Source organism: Puma concolor, chromosome A3 (genome assembly GCF_028749965.1).
Source record: "Puma concolor isolate L17-30 chromosome A3, mPumCon1.1.hap2, whole genome shotgun sequence".
NCBI classification, from domain to species: Eukaryota; Metazoa; Chordata; class Mammalia; order Carnivora; family Felidae; genus Puma; species Puma concolor.
Genome location: NC_141669.1, coordinates 125991970 through 126013012, shown reverse-complemented (window position 1 = coordinate 126013012; position 21043 = coordinate 125991970). Strand labels below are relative to the sequence as shown.

The 21043-nt window shown below is 45.5% G+C and overlaps 3 protein-coding genes and 1 pseudogene across 4 annotated transcripts in view; 3 read left to right on the top strand and 1 right to left on the bottom strand.

Annotated features, from left to right (window-relative positions):
* LOC147582763 (uncharacterized) overlaps positions 1–21043 on the bottom strand; it is a 58302-nt gene that overhangs the window by 32462 nt on the left and 4797 nt on the right. The window contains exon 2 of one of the 2 annotated variants that reach the window (XM_086702330.1): positions 889–1039. The exons of the other annotated variant lie outside the window; for it this stretch is intronic. Within the exon in view, the coding sequence (XP_086558456.1) occupies positions 1010–1039 (30 nt within the window). The 3' untranslated portion in view covers positions 889–1009. Of the gene's footprint in view, positions 1–888; positions 1040–21043 lie in introns of those variants that run through there. 2 annotated transcript variants of the gene reach the window in all.
* LOC112868849 (eppin-like) lies at positions 858–7655 on the top strand. The gene is made up of 4 exons (XM_025931828.2): positions 858–994; positions 2720–2851; positions 6692–6859; positions 7343–7655. Exons 1-4 carry the CDS (start codon positions 910–912, stop codon positions 7348–7350), a joined length of 393 nt encoding a protein of 130 aa, XP_025787613.1. The 5' UTR covers positions 858–909; the 3' UTR covers positions 7351–7655.
* LOC112869484 (WAP four-disulfide core domain protein 6B-like) lies at positions 10021–14363 on the top strand. The gene is made up of 4 exons (XM_086702329.1): positions 10021–10273; positions 11464–11595; positions 13230–13397; positions 14048–14363. Coding segments are annotated over exons 1-4 (393 nt in total). The 5' UTR covers positions 10021–10182; the 3' UTR covers positions 14050–14363.
* Positions 15340–16278, top strand: LOC147582764 (peptidyl-prolyl cis-trans isomerase A pseudogene; annotated as a pseudogene).

Sequence of the window (21043 nt, the reverse complement as noted above, 5' to 3'; positions counted from 1 at the left end):
TCCATGTAGGAATGCTGCCAAATTCTCCAGCACTCTCTCCAGGGCCCTTTCACCAGTCCAGTCAGAAGCCAGCAACTCTACTGTCTATGCACTTTCACTGGGGTGTGGTCTCTCAGGCAGGCCTCCCCATTTTACAGTTCCTCCTCAGACAACAAGATGCACCAGATGGAGGACACTCACTATAAGCTCTGCTGACATTTTCCACTGCTCTCAAAGCAATATGACCTTGACAAACAGTATCTGAAAATTCTGCTGACAGGCTCCTCCTCCCTCACACTCCACTCTGTGGTAACATATTTACTCTTTGGCCTTTGTCAAAGAATATGAACTACCCAAAGAGAAAAGGGAGAAGGTTGGATGAAATGGTGGGAGAGGGAGAAAGAGACACAGAGACCATGAGAAGCCCACAGAAAAAGAGAATAAGGCAGACACCAACACAGAGAAGCACATCTAAACAAAGACATACCAAGACATCCATAGAGATACATTGTCAGAGATAAACAAAAGGGGCATAGCAGTTAGTGTGCAGATAAAGTGGAAAATGAATGGAGAATGAGGACATTCCAGAACTCTCAAAGTTATCAAGACCCCTTATGGTGGCATGTACTCCTAAGTTCACATGGAAAGTGAGATAAGCTTTGCCCACACCCCACGGTGGACCAGAGGGCCTAGCCTAGCCCGGGCTGTTGAGCATCATGAACCATCCAAGAAAAGACTCTTCCCCAGAGCTGTGGGCTGTAGATGCCAGCTGGCCACATTGACGATCTCAGGAACTTGGCGTTCCCAGCAGGATAAGAGGTGTCTGGCTTGACTCCGGTTCTCACATCCAAGATACTGACTACTGAAGAAATAGGCTGGCCAGACATTTTCATATTCTGGAACCACTGAACAGGCCAGCTCTTCTTCAGAATGGCGTCTTCTAGACTTTTGAGCATCCTGGTCTTATCCGCCTTTCTAGTGAATGTCCAGGGTTTCAGTGACTGGATCTTTCCCAGTAAGTAGTGGGGCCTCAGCCTTCGCGCTGAAGAGAGGGAGGGTGCTGGGAGAATGAAACAAGGAACAGGTGCTAAGACTTGAGTTGCTTCCCACCATGTTAGCCCTGGTCCAAGGTTGGGAGGTATTTGGAATATTTCTTCCAATTTCCCCCTTTATGGAAATGCCCTCTCTGAATGCAAGAATCTGGACCTGAGGCAACCCCCAATTTCAGCCCCTTTGAAGTAGAGGGTCGATTGGGGGTGGAAGGAAGAGTCACAGGATCTTGCATTTATGGGAGGGGCTTTAAGAATCTGGGAGGTCTAGGGGATCTTCCCCTTACCCCACAAAAAATAGCCTCCTTTCTCAGGATATTATCTCTATCAACTCCTGATTCTTTCAAATGTAGTCTTATAAAGTATTCCTGCATCCCCAGGGGTTCCCTACCTTTGGGATAAAAGACAGTATCCAGAAGTTTCTTTGAACTGAAGACAGTAATCCTCCATGACTATAGAGTAATAATGACAATTGGTTACCATTTAGTCAACACTCAGAAAGTAGGGAGTTAGAGAGATCTGGAGTCAGACATGGTGGGTCCAAACTCTGGTTTCACTGTTCAGTAGCCATAAACTAGGGCAAGTTAGTTAGATTCCATGTGCTTCAGTCTCCTCCTGCACAAAATGTGGATGTCAGTAGAACTGACCTCTTAGAGGTATTAGGAGGATTATGGGAGATAGCATTTAAATTTTTTTTTTAAGTTTATTTTTGAGAGAGAAAGTGTGAACAGGAGTAGGAGAGGGACAGAGAGAGAGGGAAAGACAGAATCCCAAGCAGACTCTGCACTGTCAGAACAGAGCCCGATGCAGGGCTCGAACTCACCAACTGTGAGACCATGACCTAAGCTGAAATCAAAAGTTGGACACTTAACCTACTGAGACACCCAAGCGCCCTGAGATAGCATTTAAAATGCACAGAAAAGTCCTTGGTGTATGGTAAACAGTGGATAAACGTTAGTTAACATTGCTATGCATCAGTTCCTATGATTGTAACTTTACGCACTTTGTCTCATTTCCTCCTCAACAACTTTGTAAGGCTAAAACAAGTTTACAAGTGAAGAAACCAAGGTTCAGAGAGGTGAGTGGTAAACCAAGATGTAGAATTTAAAAACCCAACTCTCTGACGCCAGGGTGAGTGTTATTAATCATTGTGCAATAGCGCCCCTGGGAGGAACTCCAAAACACTGACTCCTCAACTAGGCCAAAATGACCAGATTAATTTAGACCAGTGGATTTCAATGGGCAATTTTGCCTTCCAGGGGACATTTGCAATATCTGCAGATATTTTGGATTGTTAAACTGGAGAGTGCTATTGGCTTCTGGTGGATAGGGGCCCGAGACGCTGAACACCCTACTGATAGGGGCCCGAGACGCTGAACACCCACAGGACAGCCCTCCTCCTCCCATAAATAATGATCATAAAGACTGGCAAGTTTGAGAAATCCTGCATTAGAGGGGATGGGGCTAAGGGGTGGAACTAGGGATGGGGTAAGAAGGTAGAGAGTGGTCAGAAGGGAAGTCAGTGTAGGCAGTGCTTGGAAATACATGAGAGCACCCTAAGGAAAAGGACTCCTGTGGATGAGCAAAGAGAAAGCAAACATCCCTGACTTTACAGAGTTGCCTTGGGTTGGGAGAAGAGTGGACACTGTGCCCTCTAAGATTCACGGTTGTAAAACTGTCCTTTCCTTTAGGGAGATGCCCCAGAATCCAAGAGAAATGTGAATTCAAAGAAAGGGATGAATGTACGAAGGACAGACAATGTCTGGACAACAAGAAGTGTTGCATCTTCAGCTGTGGAAAAAAGTGTTTAGACCTCCACCAAGGTAATACTAGGAGCCTCAGAATAACCAGCCCCTCTGCCCACACCCTCACCTTCTGCCCACCTGTGTAGCATCATCCCTGCTTTACTAAGGGCTGGTCTTTCAGCAAGATTGCTGGACGGGGAGACCTGTAATTTACATCCATCACTGCCCCTAATATTATGTGTGACATTAGGTAGTATCTTCATCCAATCTGGTCTTTGATTTCCCCAAACAGAATGTGAGTGTAGGATTGAAGCAGATAGTCTCTTGGCTGCTTTCACTCTTATGGTTTTCTTTTTTTGTTTATTTCTAACTCATGATTTTCTTAGTCTCCATGTGGCCATTGTTGGCACATTGTAGCTGCAAGTGATAAGTAAGCTATTGGTATTTACCAGCTTTTTGTTGCTGAGGGGCTGCCTCTCTGCTTCTCTAAGTTCAATTTAGCACCAGGAAACATCCCTTGACTACTGCAGACCAGAGGGTTTTTCCTTTGTTCCTGTGATCTTAACTCCATGCCCATCTTCTTGGGCTCCAAAAAGACTATCAAAGATTCTTTACTCATTTATTTAACAAATATGTATTGAGTATCTCTGAGAGTCATAATGGGATTTGACTCGTGTGGTCAGGGAGGTAAGGAAGGCTTCCCTGAGAAAGCAAACCTGAAGTTGAGTTCAGAAGGATGGGTAGGAAATTTAGGCAAAGAGTGGATGGGAGGGATTTCAAGGCACAGAGAATAACATGCACAAAGGCTCAATGGTGGGGCTTAGAGAGGCCAGACAGCAAGAATGTGTATGAGCACGGCAGGAGGAAAAGGATCTGGTGAGATAGGGTCTGGTGGGCTGGCATCTCACTTTGATCCCAAGAGCAATGAAAATCCACTGAGGTGGACAGTGATGCGATCAGGGTTTTATCACTAACAGAGGAGAAACAGAATGTCTTGAAGGATTTCAGGAAAAGAGGATATGGTAGCTTGGACCAGAGAGGTAGCTGAGGGGATGGAGAAGAGTGGGCTGTGTTTGAAAGATGTCTAGGCAGTAAAGTAAGCAGGACTTGACAATGGACAATGGGGCAGAGTGGGCAAGAGGATGGTGAGTTGTTCATTTGCCTAAAGGTGAGGGTTTTTGAATCTAGGTTTTCTGAGTTCAAGTCTTAGTCTGTCACCAGCCTGGGCAAATTAACAACTTTCCCCTGTTGTTCCTCACTTTCCCCAGATAAGAAAAGAACCAATGTTAAAGGCTATTTGGAGGATCAAACAAGATGATGCACAGGAAGTGCTTAGAGCAATTCCTGGACACAATTTAGCCAAGTGACACATATTAGCTTAAGTTATTTGTTTAGGGAGTTCCTAAAAAGCAGAGGCCATGCCTTTTGTCTCTTAAAGCATCTTGAGGGGCACATGAGTGGCTCAGTGAGTTGAGTGTCACACTCTTGGTTTCAGCTCAGGTCACGATCTCGAGGTTCATGAGTTCGAGCCCCACATGGGGTTCTGTGCTGATGGTGTGGAGCCTGCTTGGGATTCTCTGTCTCCTTCTTTCTTTGCCCTTCCCCTGCTCATGTTGGCACTTTCTGTCTGTCTCTCTCTCAAAAATAAATAAATATTTATTTTAAAAGGCATCTTGCACATAGTAGGTGCTCAATGAATGGCTTATTTGGTTCAGGTCAGGGTGCATTTTGTTTTACCCTCAACGTTCTGCAAGATCCTATTCTATGCCAGACCACCTGCTAGGAATGGGGCTCCAAGATGGAATCAGACACAATCTCTGCTCCCTTGGAAGCTCATGACCTCATGGAGAAGACTGAGGAGGGAATCCATTGACAACCACGCACAAGAGATTCAGAAACATGGTGGAACAATGAAGGATCGGTCCAGGAAGCTATGGGGGTGTGGGGTTTAGACTGGAGTCAGTGACATCACAGAGGAGCTGATGTCTGAGGAAGGTTTTGAAGGGAGAGTGGGACTGTCGCTAATGAACAACAGCGGGGTGGACAGAGGAAATGAAAGCGAAAGGTGTGGAGGTGTGGGATACCATGGGGTGTTGAAGGTTGCAGGAGCATGTACCTCAAATGGTACTGTGGTGTCAGGTGGTGGTGCAGAACCACAAGCGGGAGCCAGACTACAAAAGGCTTGTGGGTCAGTGGAAGACTTTGCCATGAAGTAAAGGTCCTAGCTGTGGAATGACATGATCAGCTTTTTTCAGGTCCAGTAGGTGCTTCCCTCTGGCAGGCAGAATGAAGGACTGATTAGAAGGGCCAGAGACAGGGCCAGGAAGATCAGTTCCAGGCTATCCCAACAGCCCAGGCACGAGACACCAAGATTTAAAGAGAGTGTCAGAGAGGTGAGCTAAGAGGAGGATAAAAATCAGCAGGACTTGGGGCACCTGGGTGGCGCAGTCGGTTAAGCGTCCGACTTCAGCCAGGTCACGATCTTGCGGTCCGTGAGTTCAAGCCCCGCGTCGGGCTCTGGACTGATGGCTCAGAGCCTGGAGCCTGTTTCCGATTCTGTGTCTCCCTCTCTCTCTGCCCCTCCCCCATTCATGCTCTGTCTCTCTCTCCCAAAAATAAATAAATGTTGAAAAAAAAAATTAAAAAAAAAAATCAGCAGGACTTGCCTGTTCAGCTATGGGAAGTTTTCCCTCATGGAACTCAGAGTTGAGTTCAGATCTACATTCATTTGCTAGGGCTGCAGCAACAAAGGACCACAAACTGGGTGGCTTAAACAACAATATATTGTCTCACAGTTCTACAGGCTACAAGTCCAAGGTCAAGTGTTGGCAAAGCAGGTTCTTTCTCAGGTTGTGAGGGGGAGAATCTGTTCCATGCTTTTCCTCTAATTCCTGATGGTTTGCTGGCAATATTTGGCAATCCTGGGCTTGTAGACTTCTGCCTTCAGCTTCATCTCTCTCTCTCTCTCTCTCTCTCTCTCTCTCTCTCTCTCTCTCTCTCTGTGTGTGTGTGTGTGTGTGTCCAAATTTCCCCTTTCTATAAAGAAACCAGCCCTGTTGGATTAGGGATGCATCCTACCCCAGTATAACTCATCTGAACTAATTACATTTGCCACAACTCTATTTCCAAATAGGGTCACATTCTGAAATCCTGAGGATTAAGATTCAACATACAAATGGGGGTGGGGTGAGTAGGGAGAGACACAATCCAACCCATAACAGGACTGAAGCTAACTGAGGGAAGAAAGGTGCTGGACCATCTAAAATACTAGTCCCTGGCTTCCCTGAGTGGACTTCCCCTTTACTCATGATCCCATATTCTCTCTTCCTGGCATGGTTTAGGGGGCAGAGTATGTGGTTTATAATTTGCCATTTCCAAGGCACTTCCATATCTTTAATCCATTCAGGATGTATTTACTGAGCAGCTACTCTATGCCAGGCACTGCTAGAAGCTGCATATTCAGATATAATCAAGGAGTTCACAACCTCGAGTGCCATGAAGGCAGTCTCACTTGTACCTCAGGATGGCTCTGTGCCACAAGCAGGGTGAGATTTTGCATTCCCATTGTACAGAAGAGGATGTCAAGGACAAGACAGGTAATGTGGGAGGTCAATACACACACTGATTTGGGAGCAGAGCCTTCAAATTAGTCTCCTCACTCTCAGGAAGATAACAGGGACAGTGACCAGAAGGAATGGGAGAGACCGATGTTCTCCGGGGATGCAGACACCCAAACAGCTCCACTCTGGGGTCTCCCTACAATGTGCACAATATACCAATGGGTCTGGGCTCCTGAGGTGTGAAAAGGTGAAAGGAGCCTGCTCAGTTTCATCTCTGGTGGTGTCCAGGGGTAACAATAACAGCTCCTTTTTTGAGGGGTGGGCACTCTTATTTCTCAACTCTGGGGTCTCCCTACAGACATATGTGATATGCCCAAAGAAACTGGCCCCTGCATGGCCTTTTTTCATCGTTGGTGGTATGACAAGGAAAAGGGTACCTGCTCCAGGTTCATCTATGGTGGCTGCAAAGGAAACAATAACAACTTCCAAACCAAAGACATGTGCCAGAACATGTGCTCCAAAAAACGTGAGTCCCTGGGGCTTCCCAACCCCATTAGGGCCATGCTGAAAGGTCTGGGTGTTGGTTGCTTTGTTCCGGGTTGGCTATGTCCTTGGCAGACCAGTGCTGGCAGAGCCAGCTCCACTTGGGGGGTAAGTATGCACCTGGCAGAGGGTTGGATAGCAGCTTTCTGGGAATTGAGTTTGGGAAGGGACATGGTCATGAATCAAAGCTGGCATGTATGAGGGATGGAAGGAGGATGCAGACATGATGAAATCCCAGAGACCAACTTCAGAGAGGTCACAAGACGTCCAGATTAGTGCTGGATTGCCATCAATCTGCTCCCAACCACATCCAATTCCGCTTTTAAGGAGGAAGCCATAGCTCCCCAAAGCAAACCCACTTTGTTTTAATCTGCTGTGCAAAGATATATGAGCATAACTTCAAGACTTGTTCTGAAGATAAGCTGAGCCCAAGTGCTTAACTGGTCCTGTCCTACATTCTCTCCAGGCTTATAATCCTCATTGCATTAAGGATGTACCTGAACAACCACCAGGATTTGGCTCATGATCCAAGGCTCTGTCTGTGTGCCTGACCAATGGTCCACGCTGGTTTCCACTGTTCTACTCTCACATTCCAAGACCTCAGCTCTTCCCCTTACAGAGCCCCAGGATCTGCATTCGCCTTCCTCTATCTCAGACTCTTAAACATGGTATCATTCTGTTTTGACCCATCTCTATGCTTCTTTTCTTTATGTCCAATGTCTAGAGCCCCCTGCATAGCTCCCAATTTACCCCAATAAAGTACTTTGTGTAGTCCTGTGCCTCTGAGACTGAATAATTCACATCTGTTGGTACATTACACTTTGCAGAGAATAAAGGGTCACTGAGGCCTCTTGTGACACAATGAAAGGGAGGGGAAACAGTCAGCTCTCGAGAGCTGAGAGCTCCAGGGACATTGTCCTCCTCTGTTTCTTCAAAAAATTGTAAGACCCTTTTAAGACAAAGGTCTTTGGGCATTACCTTAGTTTGGATCCCCCAGAAACTAATCCTGGGACAAGGACATGCGTGAAAGCAGTTTACTTGGGAGATCTCTCAAGACACACAAGGTGGGGATCGGGTAAATGATACAGGCAAGAGAGGAGTCGACTATAAGCTGGTTACTGTGGGGGGAAACTGCAGCTTATTCTCCCAGGGGCCTTCTAAGGAATGCTGTAAAACATGTGTCCAAATGTCTGCATTCGTCTCCAGTGACGGGGCAGTTGAGTCATTTATTCATTGATTCCCATTCCTTCCTGGATGCCTGGGGGTATTAAAGCCCTTGCTCTTCCAGACTGTTCCACATGCAAGCTTAGCAAGATGTCAGGGAGCCAGAGAAAACCCATAGCACAGAAGTAGACTCTGACACTTGAAGTTGGAAGCTGTCTCTAAGCATTGGGTGTCATTCGGCCACAAAAGGAGCAAAACACTAATATATGCCACAAAAACCGAAAACGTTACTCTAAGCAAAAAAAGTCATACACAAAAGGTCACCTACAGTATGAATCCATTTTTATGAAGTATCCAGAATAGGTAGATCCATAGCCATAGAAAGTAGGTTAGTGGTTGCCAGGGATGGGATTGGGCTGGGGGGAAATAGCAACTGCTAGTAGGTATAAGGTTTTCTTTTGGTTTTGCTTTCGTTTTTTAAGTTTCATTTATTTAAGTAATCTTTACACCTGACGTGGGGCTTGAACTCACAACCCCGAGATCAAGAGTCACATGCTCTTCCAATTGAGGCAGCAAGGTGCCTTCTTTTGGAGTGATAAAAATATTTTGGAACTAACAACGGTGGTGGTTACAGAACATTGTAAAGGTACTAAAAAGCCACTGATCTGTCCTCTTAAAAATGGTTAATCTTATCTGATGTGAATCCCACCTCAATTTTTCTAAAAGTGGGTTAGGAAAAACAAAAATGTGCCCCAGGTCTGTCTCCTGTAGCTACAGGTGAAATCAGAGGCAAGCCAAGAACATGCCTTATTAAACCTTCAAACCTTAAGTTGGAGAACCCAATGGAAGAATCTTCATGCCCCATAGCTGCTGGTTCTGATGTCATAACTGATAGTTACTATTTCCCTCCTGCATCAACCATTCCAAATAGAGGCTTTCTGTTAGTGCTGGCATCCTCTCCTGCTCTCAAAGCAGCATGATCTTGACAAATACTTTCTGAAGATTTGGTCCAACCTGAGATAAACCTGTCTCCTTCCCCACATGCTACACATGGTAATACCTTTACTTTTTGACGATGGTTTAAGAAAAGGGATGGCTCAAAAAGAAGAAAAAGGAGAAGGACAGAAGGGAAATGAAGGGCAGGGAGAAAGAGACCCGGAGGGAGACTCACAGGAAAAGAGAAAAAGGCAGGCACACAGCAAAAGGAGGAAGCACAGAAAGAAGAAAAATAGGAGCGCCTAGGTGGCTCAGTTGGTTGAGTGTCCAGCTTCGGCTTGGGTCATGATCTCGTGGTTTGTGAGTTCGAGCCCTGCGTCGGGCTCTGTGCTGACAACCTAGAGCCTGCTTCAGATTCTGTGTCTCCTTCTCTTTCTGCCCATCCCCCGCTTGTGCTCTGTCTCTCTCTCTCTCTGTCTCTCAAAAATAAATACATAAATGTAAGGAAAATTAAAAAAAAAAGAAAGAAGAAAAATAAAGTGTGAGAAAAATAAGGAGACAAATAGACATGTCAGGAGAAGGGTAAGACTGGAAAGAAAACTGGAATATTCTTGATCTCTAAACTCCACTGGAAAATGGAAGATGCTGGAATTGAACTTCCCTTTATCCAAGGGAGTCTAGAAGTCCCAGACAATCTTTGCCTCTCTCCCTGGTTGACCAGAGAGCCAGAGAGCCGCAGCGAGCTGAGGAGTAGGAGCTGCTTTTCTTTCTTTTTTTTTTTTTTTTTTTAATTTTTTTTTTTCAACGTTTATTTATTTTTGGGACAGAGAGAGACAGAGCATGAACGGGGGAGGGGCAGAGAGAGAGGGAGACACAGAATCGGAAACAGGCTCCAGGCTCTGAGCCATCAGCCCAGAGCCTGACGCGGGGCTCGAACTCCCGGACCGCGAGATCGTGACCTGGCTGAAGTCGGACGCTTAACCGACTGCGCCACCCAGGCGCCCCGAGGAGCTGCTTTTCAAGAGTTCCTTCCCCCAGGGTTGGTGCTGTGGGTGCCAGCTACTCCCACCGGTGGCCTCGGGGACTTGGCGTTCCCCGGCACAGGAAGTGTGGCTCCTGTGCCAGGACAGCCAAAGATCAGAAGCAGGAGCTACTGCGGAGCAGTTCCTAATTTTCGTGCCAGCAGCCAGGCCAGTAGCTCTTAAAATGGGGCCCTTGGGACTTGTGCCAGTCCTGGTACTATTCATCCTCCTGGGGAGAGTTCAGGAGCCTGAGCTGGTTGAGGGGTTGCTTGGCAGTAAGTATCAGGGACTAGCCCTCCCAGCGGAAAAACGGAAGTTTCTGGGAGGGAGAAACAAAGAATTCTACAGAGGAGGAACACTTCCACCTTCAGCCTGGGACCCTGGGCAGGAGAAATGGGAGATGTTCTCAGTCCTTCTCTCAGACCCCAAACTCCTGGTCAGATGCATTCCACGAGCACAGGGACCTGAGTCTGTAGCAACGGACTCCCCACTGTCATTATGAGAGGGATTCCTTCTAGACCAGGGGGCCATAAGATGGACTAAAAAGGTGCTGGAACCTTATGGACCTTTCCTATAAGAAAGATCCCCCCCCCACCCCAGCACCGCCCTTAGCAGCTTTAAATCTCCCAGTTGCAGCCCCAAAAGTCTCCCCATACCCACACCCCCAGAAGGTCCTTGCTTTTGGAGTAAAGAATGGTCTCTGGAAGTCCCTTGAAATGCGGAAATATGAAGATCCCTTAAGTAGCAGCTAAAATACACTGAGCACTCAGCAGTGAAGCCATACATTGCAGGTTCAAATCCTGGTTCCTCTCCTCAGTAGCTGTGTGTGACCTTGGAAAGGTTCACATAACCTGCCTGTGCTGCAGATTCCTCTGTTTATAAAATGTGGATATTGATAGGACTCACCCATAGAGGTGTCATGAGAATTAAGGAGAAAAGGACAAGGGCACAGTAAGCATCTCGTTAATATTAGTTATCAGTATTATGCCCCAGGCAGCTTGACGATGGCTTACAAGATTTGTCGCCTAATCCTCAAACCAACTCTATAGGCAGATGAAAGAGGCAAGGTCCAGAGATGATGCCTGTCATACTAAGGGTTGCACAGAATTCAAAGTCCAGACACTTGACTCCACAAATGGAGATCTCAGTCACCTGGAGGAGCTACAGCACTCTTGCCCCCACCCAGGGAACATCCAAATACAAGAAAGCCAAGTGACCAGAGTAGTCCTAGTGGAGAGCATCCTATGAGTGGTGGGGTTGGGGGTAGGGCTGGGTGTAGGTACTACATGGTGAGTCGTTATCGGGTTGGGAGTGGGGACAGTGATGTGAAAATCCTGAGCCATCTAAAGGTCACTACCTTCTGGGGACGATGAAGTGAAAAAAGGCTTCTCTAACTCTGCAGTGGTGCTCTGGGCCTGGCAATGGAGGGTTCTGGCCTCCCTTCTTCCCTTGTTTTCTCCCTCAGAGAAGTGTCCCGAAAACAAACCACCATGCAGTTTCAAAGAAATCGACCACTGTGGGAGGAAAAAACGTTGCTCGGGGAAGATGAAGTGTTGCAAGTTTAACTGTGCGAAGAAATGTGTAGACCCCGATGAAGGTAACACACAAACTCCCTGAACTATCCAGTGCCCTCACTTCTGACCTGCACTCTCTGCCCATCAGCACTGGCATTGCTGGACCCCTCTCCTTGAATGATGGCTGGTCTCTGACCAAGAGTCTGGATGCATCTTCTGCCTGACACAAATCCTAGCAGTGCTGGACTGGGATGGAGTTTATTTCTTTTCTCCCCTATTTAGGTATGTGGTGTGAGTAACAGAAATTTTCCTTTATGGGCCTTAGTTTCCCCATGTGTAAGAAAGATATAGGCATTAGACCACATGGTCTCTTGGCTATTCTTCTGCGATCCTCTGAGATGTCAAGGAACCACGGAGGTCCTATCAAATGCCAACATGGCATCAGGAGATATGATAGCTCTAAGAAACAAGTATCTTTCCAGGCCTGTTTGTCTATATAAATCCAGGATGCCTTCCCTAACCATTTTTGACCTCCTACACTCTTTCTGCTGTGCCCATATGATTGAGCTCTAAAGAGGACCGTCAAGGACTATTCATTCATTCATTCTTTCTTTCAACAAGTATTTGCTGGTGCCTCTTACACCCATGATGGTCTCTGCTTACTCAATATAACCCAGGGAAGCAAGAAGGTTTTCGTGGGAAAAGATCCAAGATATAAGATCAGAAAAATGGGTTGTAAGTAGGCAAAAATTGGAGGGAAGAGCTTTCAGGCACAGGTAATAGTATGTGCGAAGGTCCTGTGTGAGGAGATAGCATGCTCAAGTCTAGAAAGTCTAGAGACCAGAGAGCAAGCGTGCCCATGATAAGAGAGAGAAATATGAGGATGGTAAAGCCAGGCTAGGTAGGCAAGACTCTGACAACGTTGGTTTTTGCCAGCCAGAGTAAGGGATCTTGTCTTGATCCTACAAGCAATAGAGTATTTATGTTCAAATCCCTATGTCATCTTCCTTAGGGAAGTTACTTAGCCTCTATGAGCCTCAGTTTCCTCATCTGCAAAATGAGGACCATAAGAGGACCTACCTCATAAGGTCATAGGTTAATATGTGTCAAGTGCTAAGAACTTTAATAAATACTGTTGTTGTTATGCTTTAGACGATGAGGTTCTAAAGAACTCTATTTGTACTTTGTAGTATTATGAACAAAATGGTTACTCAATAAGTATTTCTTGAAGTGCAAGATATATATTCCTAAAGCATCCTCTCAGTGCCAGATTATCTGCCAGGAACTGGTGTGCCAAAATAACATAAGGTGCAAACCTCACATTCTGATGGAGGAGTCAGAAAATATGAACAAATAATTACACAGAAGTGATCAATGTGTGTGCAAGATTGAAAACAAGAAGAGCAAAAATTTAAATTTAAAAAAAGCAATAAAGAAAAGCAAAGAGTGAGGAACAGGGCCAGGAAAGACATCAAAGAGTTTGACGTCTAGGGATGCTTTTGAGGAATGAATAAGATTGCACCTAGTAAGCAAAAGAGGGATGGACACTCCAGGCATGTGCAAAAGCATGGAGGAGTATAGCAGCATAATATTTTTTAGCATGTTCATGTAGCTCTAAAAATATCATGCCTTACATTGTTCCAAGCCTATCCACAAGCCTGGAATATTCTCTAGCAAGGCAGAACCCAAAGAGTACTGTTCTGGAATCTCCCTGCAGACGTATGCAGTTTGCCCAAGGAAGTTGGCCTCTGCCTGGCCCTCATTCCACGCTGGTGGTACAACAAGGAAACCAAACGTTGCTCCAAATTCACCTATGGTGGTTGTGCTGGAAACAACAACAACTTCCAGTCTGAAGCTGTCTGCAGGTCCATCTGCCCAGATGTGTGTAAGTCCCAGGGGTCCCATCTCCCAAGCTCACTTGCACCAGTGGGAGGTCTGGGTGTTAACTGGTCCATTCCAGGAAGTTGGCAGGCCTGGAGCTGACAGAATCAGTCCAATCATGAGATAAGAATGCACCTTGCAAAGGGTAAATAGAGGACGTTTTGGGAAAGAGAAGGTGGGAATAGAAGCAGTAGTCAAAGGGAAGTTGGCAAGTAGGAGATGGAAACGGGGTGCAGAAAGTGGAAGCACAGGGGGTGGAGTGCCCAAGACCATGTCAGAAGGAGGCCCAGTGAGCCAGCCCAGAGCCCAGGGCTGGCCACCATGCACCATCACCCGTCCTCTTCATTTTCCTTTTTAAGGTGATTATAGCTAGGACAACCACATGCTTTATTGACCAAACAGAGAAATTTGACAGTGAAAGGGGATGCCATTCGTTACTACATTGGGATAACAGGCTTAAACTGGGTCTTGACAGGAAAAGACGGAGCACATGATCACCCTATGAGCCCCCAAAATCACTCCACTTCTGTTTTCTCTTCCTGTGAAAAGATATAAATATGACCCCATCTCCTTCTTTCCATTAACTATAGGATTTGGTTCCTAAGGTGAGTATGGCCCAAGCATCTCATCCTTTTCTATTCTGTTATCTTGCAGAGTCACCAACTCCCTGGGCAGGATAAAGAGAAGTAGAACAACCTCCAGAACTTGGTTGTAATCCAGGGCTCTCTCCATGTGTGCCTGACTGATGCTTCTTATTGGCTTCCTCAGCTGCCAAGACATTGGCTGCTCCAAAACCGAACCCCCGCATTTGCTTACTCTCTTTCCTCCAGCTCAGCTTCTTTCCAAACATAATGCCCTTTACCCTTTGGCCCTTTCTCAGTGTGAGATCCTATCTCTTCAACTCTCGGGGCCCCCATGTATCTTTCGGAAGCCACCAGTTTCCGCAATAAAGTTTTCTGTGAGGTCTGGTGTCTGTGAGAATGAATAATTCACATCTACTCCTGTGCAGTGTTCGGAGAACAAGAAGTCATTGGGTCCTCCAGGAACACCAAAAGAAAGAGAGAGGAGTATGGAAATCCTGCAAAATGGGAACTCTGGTGACCCTGTGGCCCTGGTAAAATTGTCATAAGATGCTTAGGAATGGAAGTAGGTTTGCTCAGATGAGGGATCATGAGGCTTGAGCTCCATCAACCTCATGGTAGATCCATCTCCAAAAAGGCTCATAGACTCGTTCCCTGAGCTTTCAATAAAGGATACACTTCCAGAGTCCAGCACAGTCACTACAAATAGAAGGTAACTGGGGAGAGGCATGAGAGGAAGACTTAGGGAAAGCAAAGCAAAGATGCAGAGGAAGGAGGAAGAGAGGAGGGATGAAGGAGGGAAAGACAGTCTGAAAGCAGGGACTCACAATTCTTTCACATACTTCAGTCTAGAGGTAGAGTCCACATCCTGTCCCTTTGAGTCCAGGCAAATGCTGGGACTGTTTTGACCAGGAGAGTAAAGCCAGATGATGCTGTGTGACTTCCAAGGATAGGCCAGGAAAAGTGCTCTCGATCCTCTCTGGATGCTTGTTGGGGGTGTGTGTGAAGCAGCTTCCATGTAAGAGGTTCAGCTACTCTGAGACAACCATGCTGGGGAGGCCCAATCATACACTCTGGCCGAAAGCCCCAGAAAAGCTCTACCTGAGAATCAGTGTCACGTCCCAGCCACATGAATGAGCTTCCACCAAGCAGAGCTTCAGGTGATTGTGGTCCCAGCAGATATCTGGCTACAACCAGGTGAACACCCCAGGAGAGCACCACTGGGCTGATTCCCTCCCAAAGTACCCACCCACAAAATAGTGAGAAATAGAAAATGTTTTGGGAAATTTCGTTCTCTGCAATAGGTAGATAACTGGAACATATGGAAAGGAAGTAGAAGGAGGAGGAAGGATAAGGAGGGGAGGGATGGGGGAGAGGAAACGCATGGGGAAGAAGGACAGGGGTCCCCAAAGGACTGGGCAAGATAAGAAGTGCCAGGCTTGAGGATTGAGCCCCACAGCAGGAGGTTTGGCCACCACCGCACACCAAAACCTGGATGTATCTTTTGAGTAAGTGCATTGTTTTGTACAACTTGAATCAAGAGGCTCTAATGAAAGTCTGGGGTCCACTTACTGTTCAGTAATTCCTTTCCTCTCCACATCGCTCATTTCACCCTCTTTAAAAAGGGCTGGTTAAACTGTTGGGTATTTCTGAAAATGCTACTGACAAACACTTACATTAGGTCATTTGGGGTAGGCAGGGGCTGTCTAAAATACAGGTCCTTCAGGCCTTGCAGACACCATCCAGCCACAATTGACCCCACCGTGTTCTTCGATATCAAGGTGGAATGCAACCCTTTGGGCCACATGTCCTTCCAGCTGTTTGCAGACACAGTACCAAAGATAGCAGAGAACTTTTGTGCTCTGAACACTGGGGAGGAAAAAAATAGGTGATCAAGTTTTCTTCTCTCACTGGATTATTTTGGGACTATTGGCCAGGGTGGAGACTTTACTTCACATGCCATAATGGCACTGGCAGCTAGTCTGTCTATAAGGGGAGAAATCTGATGGTTAGAATTTCATCCTGAAGCACACAGGTCCTGGCATCTCATCCGTGGCAAATGCTGGACCCAACACAAACAATACCCAGTTTTCCATCTGCACTGCCAAGACTGAGTGGTTAGATGGCAAGCATGTGATCTTTGGCAAGGTGAAAGAAGGCATGAATATTGTGAAAGCCATGGGGCGCTTTAGGGCCAGGAATGGCACAAACAGCAAGAAGGTCACTGTTGCTGACTGTGGACAAATCTAATAAATTTGACTTGTGTTTTATCTTAACTACCAGACCATTCCTTCTTTAGATCAGGAGAGCATCCCCTCACCCCCATCTTCTTGAAATATCCTATAAGCTTTTTGTTCTTTTGTTGCAGTTCTATGGGTTCCGTATTTTCCTTACTCTCCTCCAAGTCTAGCTGGGTTGCAGAGTTAAGTTTATGATTATGAAATAAAAACTAAACAACAACAACAACAAAATAAAAATTGGGTCCTCAAGACACCATAAATATGCATTTTTAACAAGTAGTGCCAAGTGATTTTAAAGTTTCAGAATTTGTGGATTGGATGATAGTTAAGGGCCAATCCACTGATAGGGGGCGGGAAAAGGGCTTAAGAAGTATCTTGGTGCTTGCTCCTTTTACAGAAGGAGATCAGGAGAAAATATTAAAATCATTAGATGAATGTTATAATCATTAAAAGTGGGAGCATTGGGGAAAGATTGTGTGGAAGACCCCCAAAGCCCAAAGCCCTGCTAATCTGGCAGTTTTGCAGAGTGACCATCTAGCCAAATGGCTCCTGTGTGTGGCATCTCCCACATTTACGTGGCCCTTGCCTGCACACATCTGTGAGAGTTAGTCTCCTTTCCTGGGAAACCTCTTTGTACATCTTTATGATTCAGACCAAATTTTCAAGTCATCACTGGTCGACATCCTGTGGGAAGAACACTTATCTTGGAATAAAAATATCCAAATACAAATCCCAACTTTGCCCCTGGTTGAATGTATGACCTGGTTGAGACAGGGTAGGGTGGAGGGATGCTCCTCTCAGGACCTCAGTTTCCTGTCCATGAGTCGAGGGTGATGGATTAATAATGTCAAAGAGTACTTCTCAATTTGAAGAACTATGGCTGTTCAGGTACCTAGCCAAATCTGATAAGGACCTGAAGTTTGTCCATCCCATTAGTACCTCTCAGTTCTTGATTACGTTTACATACATGAATGACTGGAACAAAATAATTCTGCCCTAGAAGGTCCATGGACCAGAGCAGTCCTTGGAAATGGCCAGAGTGTGCTTTGCAGTTGACAGTGTCTTCTCACCTGCTGTCCTCAGGAATGAACTCAAAGCCCTCAGGGGCTGAGCGGAGGGAACATTCTACCTTACAAGGTCCTCATTGGAAGATGCTGTGTTTTTTTGTTATCAACTATTTTCTCATTACTCTGCCCATTAGAACCCAGAGGACACCTCAAAATAGAATCTTCGAGTGTTTCTCATGGTGTCATGCAGACCCAGGACCCCTTATCTTCCCTCTCTTTATTCTCTCTTGGAAGCTGTCTCCAGAGCCAGAAATGCCCAGAGGAAGCTGGAGATGATTTGGAAACTCAGGAAATGTTGAGTTCCGCAGCCCCAATAACTTTCCTTTTTATTTTTACACGTGTACAAATGGAAGCTTCTAGTAGGAAATAGACTCGTCTAAGACCTCACAGCAAATCAATAGCAAAACTGAAGTTAAAATCCAGGTTTGAAGAGTAACAAGGTGTTGCCAGATTTTACGGCCTAGTTGGAAATCAGGATGTCTATAATGGCTCTTTGTTAGCCATTCCTACATCTTAATCCCATTCCTAAGTTGAAGAAGTCCCTACAGGGAGTCTTGATATGAGGTAAAACCAGAATTCCACTATAAAAGTTGAAAGAGCTAGACTCCCTATCAGTCAAGGTTCAGTAAAGGTCACAGAAACTATACTCAGTGTCTCAAACAGAGAGGATTTAATGCTGAGAATTTGTTCTACGAGCACTGGCAGTGGTAGGGAGTGCGTCCACGACTCCAAGATTTGAGAGAATAAATTATTTGGGAATCTCAGACCTAGGCGCTCATCAAAGGGGCCCAGGCACAGCTGGAGCTCACGCCTCTGGCAGGACAGAGAGATGGGGGCTGTGTGGCTGGGACTCAGTCTTCTAAAATGCACTGTGACCGGCGTTCAGACCTCCGAGGGGAACCTGGCTGAGATAGTGCTGGGCCCACTGGGTTGGGAGGTGCATCCAGCTGGTGCTGGCGTGTCTGGGGAGGTGCAATGCATGTGGCTTGAAAACTGCCAAAAGGATCCAGAAGCTGGAGGCGTAACTGTTTTTTGCTGTTGGAGACATGCTGACTGGAGCCAGAAACAGGAAGAAAAATCCCATTTCCCCTCATTTCTTTTTTTCTTTTTTTTAAACCAGGTAAAATTTATTTATTTATTTGTTTGTTTGTTTGTTTAAAAAATTTATTTTCAAGTTAGCTAACATACAGTGTACTCGTGACTTCAGGAGTAGAACCCAGTGATTCATCTCTTACATGTGACACCCAGTGCTCATCCCAAAAAGTGCCCTCTTTAATGCCCATCACCCATTTAATCCAGGCCCCCACCCCAGAAACCCTCACTTTATTCTCTGTATTTAAGAGTCTCTTATGGTTTGCCTTAGCTCTATTTTTATCTTATTTTTCCTTCCCTTCCCCTATACTCATCTGCTGGGTTTCTCAAATTCCACATATGAGTGAAATCACATGATAACTGTTTCTCTGATTGGCTTATTTCATTTAGCATAATACACTCCAGTTCCATCCACGTCATTGCAAATGGCAAGATTTCATTATTTTTGATCGCTGAGTAGTATTCTATTGTGTGTATATATACCACTTCTTTTGTATCCATTCATCAGTCAATGGACATTTGGGTTCTTTCCATAATTTGGCTCTTGTGGATAGCGCTGCTATAAACATTGGAGTGTATGTGCCCCTTCAGGTCTCATCTTTGCATCCTTTGGATACCTAGTAGTACAATGGCTGGTTCTTAGGGTAGTTCTATTTTCAATTGTGATTGATTCTTTGATGTCTCTTTCTGTTGCCTCATCTCCCCTCATTTTACTTTTTCCCTCAGTTTCTTCTATGTGTCTCCCACGCAGAGTCTAACTAGACGCAACTGGCAGAAGAATGAGGGAGAACTCAGTTTTCACAGTCCCACCGGCTGCATCACAGAGAAGAGTGTGAAAGGATGGGCTTACAGCCGAGAGACAGTAGGTAGTTACTAGCATAGGCACTCTCCCTTGAAGCCTCTCTTGCAGCTACGAAGTAGGTACTTATCGTGGGCTCAGCCAATCAGACACTCCCACATTGAGCACACACTGAACTAGGAGCCAGTAGGCAAGGAAGCAAGGCCAATGGAGAATTCGTTCTGATGGCAACAGTGACAACAGCCAGCCTCATCCTTTTTCTGGGAACAGTACTGGCAGGGATGATGGTGATGGCATTGATGGGGCAAGACAGTACAAGTGCTCAGTGTTCTGTTCACCATGGCTTCAACTTTGCAGCCTTCCTTGTTCCCAGCCATTCTCCTAGTCTTATTTTCCAGTCCTGATGGTGATCCTGTGAACTACCCAAATTTTTTAAAAATAAATTTCCTTCCTGCTCAAAATAACCAGAGTTGCATTTGCAATTAGAAATGCTGATGGATACGGTGAAGATGGTACCTGGAGGGGACTTTGAGCCTAAAAGTCTGAATGAGCACAAGAGACTTTTTTTCTTGCCAGAGAGTTTGTCACCCTTATGTGATGTGTCCAATGGAGTCCTTCCCCATTATTGGTTCCTGAAGCTTGTCATCATATGCTGTGGACCCCATATTCCTCTGAGTTAAATTTTACCTTGGAAGAGGTGCCCTTTAGAACATGGATGTCCAGAAGTGTGCAACACCGAGGTCATTTACTATCTTACTTTCTCATTGGAAGGATCTAATTATCAGAAAGAATTGGAGCTTGAGTGAGAAACAGAGAGAACATTCTCTCCAAAATAACAGCGTAAAGCTAGACTAGTTCCATAAACAGTAGAAAAGTTTGGGGCTTGAGGAACTCTTCTGTAAAGCTGACCCCAGCCCTTATTTTCTGTGCAATAACGAGCCAATCAGTCTCTTCTCTGGGCCCCAGTTACCACACCTGAACCACTGGGAAAGACAAAGAAAGGATCTACCCCCATAGACTCACCTGAGGATCTCATCCTTCCCACCTCCAGTGATGTTCAAAAACATATTAGTGGTAGTATTGATGGGAGAAGGGTGGATCTGTGCAGAGCCACAGAGGAGTCAGTAAAACATACTGTCGACCACACACCTCCCAGGAAGACCTGAGGCTCCAAGCCCTTGTTCTACGTCTTCCTCTCACCAAATGAGTTGCACTCCGTGGGGATAACATATCGGGAAGGATCAACAGAGTCCATATAACTGTCATTGTCTCCTAAATCTTCCTCTTGGATTTCTTAAGACATAAATTGACTCTAAAAGTGATTAACCTTATTTTTGCCCTCTGGACATTTATTTGGGACATAAATAAGGTAAAAATAGAAATCAACTCATTTGGTATGTGCATGCTTATGATAAATGTATTCATTATATGTACAAGCATGTCTTCTCTCTAAGCCTTGGTTCCCCTGTTCTATAAAATGAGTGTGGCAGTAAAATATATTCCAAGGACTTTTTATGAGAATGTGATAAGACAAGGTAGAAATCTCCCTGACATATAGTTAGTGCTCAAGTGATGTTAGTCTCCCTTCCTTTCTAGATAAGAGAAAGGTTATATGGAGGTTAGAATATAAATGGGGAAACTTCATTCTTCTAAAATTCCATCCAGTTTACTTCCCCTATCCCCATACCACCCAAATCAAATGGGTCTCAGTCAAAAGTAATTTAATTAATTATTTACACACATACAGACATACACATACACACATGCATGCATGCACATATAGTTGATGTGGGGTTAGTAAGAGTCCTTTGATAAGTATAAGAGGTGGATAACCAGCAAGAACCTGCCAGCTTCTCTAATGTGCACTTAAT

Excerpts from the sequence above, each read along its gene's own strand:
- LOC112868849 (XM_025931828.2), top strand. The coding sequence starts at position 910 with ATGGCGTCTTCTAGACTTTTGAGCATCCTGGTCTTATCCGCCTTTCTA. Across the intron at positions 995-2,719 it reads CAGTGACTGGATCTTTCCCA|GGAGATGCCCCAGAATCCAA; the intron begins GTAAGTAGTGGG and ends CCTTTCCTTTAG. Across the intron at positions 2,852-6,691 it reads GTGTTTAGACCTCCACCAAG|ACATATGTGATATGCCCAAA; the intron begins GTAATACTAGGA and ends GTCTCCCTACAG.
- LOC112869484 (XM_086702329.1), top strand. The coding sequence starts at position 10,183 with ATGGGGCCCTTGGGACTTGTGCCAGTCCTGGTACTATTCATCCTCCTG. Across the intron at positions 10,274-11,463 it reads GGTTGAGGGGTTGCTTGGCA|AGAAGTGTCCCGAAAACAAA; the intron begins GTAAGTATCAGG and ends TTTCTCCCTCAG. Across the intron at positions 11,596-13,229 it reads ATGTGTAGACCCCGATGAAG|ACGTATGCAGTTTGCCCAAG; the intron begins GTAACACACAAA and ends ATCTCCCTGCAG.